This window comes from Centrocercus urophasianus, unplaced genomic scaffold, assembly GCF_019232065.1.
Source record: "Centrocercus urophasianus isolate 14NV4802_14NV808 unplaced genomic scaffold, USGS_Curo_1.0 seq_42, whole genome shotgun sequence".
NCBI classification, from domain to species: domain Eukaryota; kingdom Metazoa; phylum Chordata; class Aves; order Galliformes; family Phasianidae; genus Centrocercus; species Centrocercus urophasianus.
The window spans coordinates 1,397,076-1,399,544 of NW_024885000.1; the positions used below are offsets into that span (position 1 = coordinate 1,397,076).

The 2,469-nt window shown below is 43.7% G+C and overlaps 1 protein-coding gene across 1 annotated transcript; it reads right to left on the reverse strand.

Moving 5' to 3' along the window:
* Positions 1 to 1,608: 1,608 nt before the first annotated feature.
* Positions 1,609 to 1,866, reverse strand: TSHB (thyroid stimulating hormone subunit beta; the record flags this gene model as incomplete). The annotated part of the gene is given in 1 exon segment (XM_042833757.1): positions 1,609 to 1,866. A coding segment is annotated over 1 exon segment (258 nt), but the record flags the coding sequence as incomplete, so codon positions are not given.
* Between the last annotated feature and the right edge of the window lie 603 nt (positions 1,867 to 2,469).

A 2,469-nucleotide genomic window follows, 5' to 3' on the forward strand; every position in this document is an offset into this window, starting at 1 on the left:
GAGGGTTATCAGCAGGTTAATTCTCAATGGGCACAATGGCAATTGCTGAGTATGGATGAGGATTCAAGCTGAGCATAACAAGTTTGTTTCCACCTTTCTGGCTGTAGGGATGTTCTGGATTTGTTACTTGCCAAAATAAAGCGAGTGTTTACCTGAATAGCTGAGAGAGCATACGTGTGTCTGCAGATGTAGGTGATATCAACAGAGAAATCTGTACCACTTAATGCTCCTTTTAGAAGAGAAAAATCTTTTTCATAATTACACATTTGCAATCGCTGAATAATTAAGAGAGCTCTACTGAGATAACCCCCTCTACAAGCCAAAACAAACGGTTGGGAAGCAGCAATAAAATAAAGCTTTCAACAGTGATTTAACATATTATAATGTTGTATTTAATGGGGCTTGGAAGCTCTCACTGCTGCACGGAGCTGCAATTCTGAAGTCATTCTTATAATTCCTTGCTGATAAAAAATATTCTTACCACGTCGTTTGTGTATACAGTAGATTTGTTCTCTTGGCTGCTTCTGCAAAGACGTGCTGAATGGTGACCTTGTTCCTCACTCATGGAAGCATGGAAGGTTTTACTTATTTTCTGCTGGCTGTATTCATGTCTTCACTGCAGCCCTGCTGACCTACCGACTGCTCTTGGATCAGCAGATGTCACACTTGCTTGAGCAGATGCGGGTCAAACTGTTTTCACCAGTCCTGTTGTAGGTGATAGGAATGAGGGGAAAAGCTGCAACTGCCAATGGATTCTGTACGTTTGCATTACAGTCAGTTGAAGCAGGTGGAAACTGGCTCTTGTGCTCAGTGCTTGGTGTAGTGTGACCATAGCTTGCCACTGAGTCACCAGCTCTAAAGAAGAGGAAACATTTATTGTGTTACGTTTATTTTCATATTCCTGTGTGTGTTCAGCACGTGTGATGGGACTCAGCCCCCCCAGCACGCTGCAGGGGCTGGCTGACCTGTGTGGGGAAAGAGAGCTGCTTTCTGAGCTTCACTGACCGCTGCTCTTCCAGAGAACAGAGTAGCAAGGCTTTTCAGTCAGCACAGCTAAGAGGAGCTTACTCTGCTCGAGCAAAGAGGTGAATAGCTATGCCTGGTGATGCTGATGAACACAGCACTGGGCGATGCTAGGGATGAAGTAGAACTGTATGCAGCTGCACATGCTTAGTCCTAGCTGCTGCACAGTGCAGACAGGGTCCTCAAAACATCCAGTGTTACATACGTGTAGAAAAGTAGTTGCTGCTATAAGGGCTGCAGGGCTGTGTCAATCTAGTTGAAATGTTTAACACCAAGAGCACGCAGAGTCTAGTTCTAAGCTATAATATATCAATAATTTTGTTCAAGCAGTACCTGGAGATCATGAGCAAAGGCCCATGCATACACAGTTCTTTCTTCTTCCCTAAGGTAAATTATGGTTGAGCACTAAATAAGAACCTTCAGTCCCATGGTTCTGCTTCTGCGTGTCAGAACATCCAGTTCATTACAGTAACTCTTCAGAATAAAACGTTGTGCACACCAGTTTGCAAACCTGTTACGAAATATTGTTTTATTTATCTTGGTTCTGAGCAGAGAGGTACATTTCTGCTATGTTCTGTTGGAAGCTCACATGTTACAGAGCTTCTGTGGCTTAGTGCAGTAGTTTGTCCTAACCTTCTCGTGAACACAGTCACTGTAGTCAGTGTTACATTTACCACACTTGCAGCTTATGGCCACGGGGTAAGAATAGTAAGGGATGGTGTGATGAGGACAGCCCGGAATCAGTGCTGTTTGATACAACATCTCTTTATATGTGCACACGTTTTGGGACAGAGCACTTTTGAGTAGCAGCTTCTTGCCATTGCTGTCCTACAAAGAAAAGAGAAATGTGTTGTTTCACTGAAGCGTACACGAATGTCAAACGTCTTCCCTTGACATGCTCTCAAATGTGCAGAAAGCAAAGCCTCTTTGTGCTTACACTAGCTCTGAAATTTTGTGTGCTTCAGATCTGTTTCTTTGAATCCCCATATGAAGGGAGCTCTCTACCTGCAGTAATGCTCACTGTGTTTTTCTGGTTTTAAATAACCCCCTGCCCGTCTCTAAGTGCTCTCAGCATTTTGCATTACATATTCACAGCCTGCTGACCAGGGTGGAAGTTAAAATGCAGTGTTGAATAGCAAAGCTCATAGTGCTTGGCTGTGCAGTGCTCTCCACAGCTGGCTGTCACAGCAGGGCTTCATTGCCTTTAGCACCTGACAGATTGGCTCAATTACTCAAGTAATTTACATTAGCTGAGGGTGGCAAATTGTAATTCATTTGTCACCTGAGCCGCCCTGACCCCACAAACTGCAGAAGCTCTGCAGCAACAGCAGCAAAAAGTTTGTTGTTATGCTACTGGTACAACCTCCATAGTAAAAGTAATATTGATGGGGGAAGAACAGGGAAAACAAACAACTATCAGCAATTGAATTGGGGAAAATGTAGGAA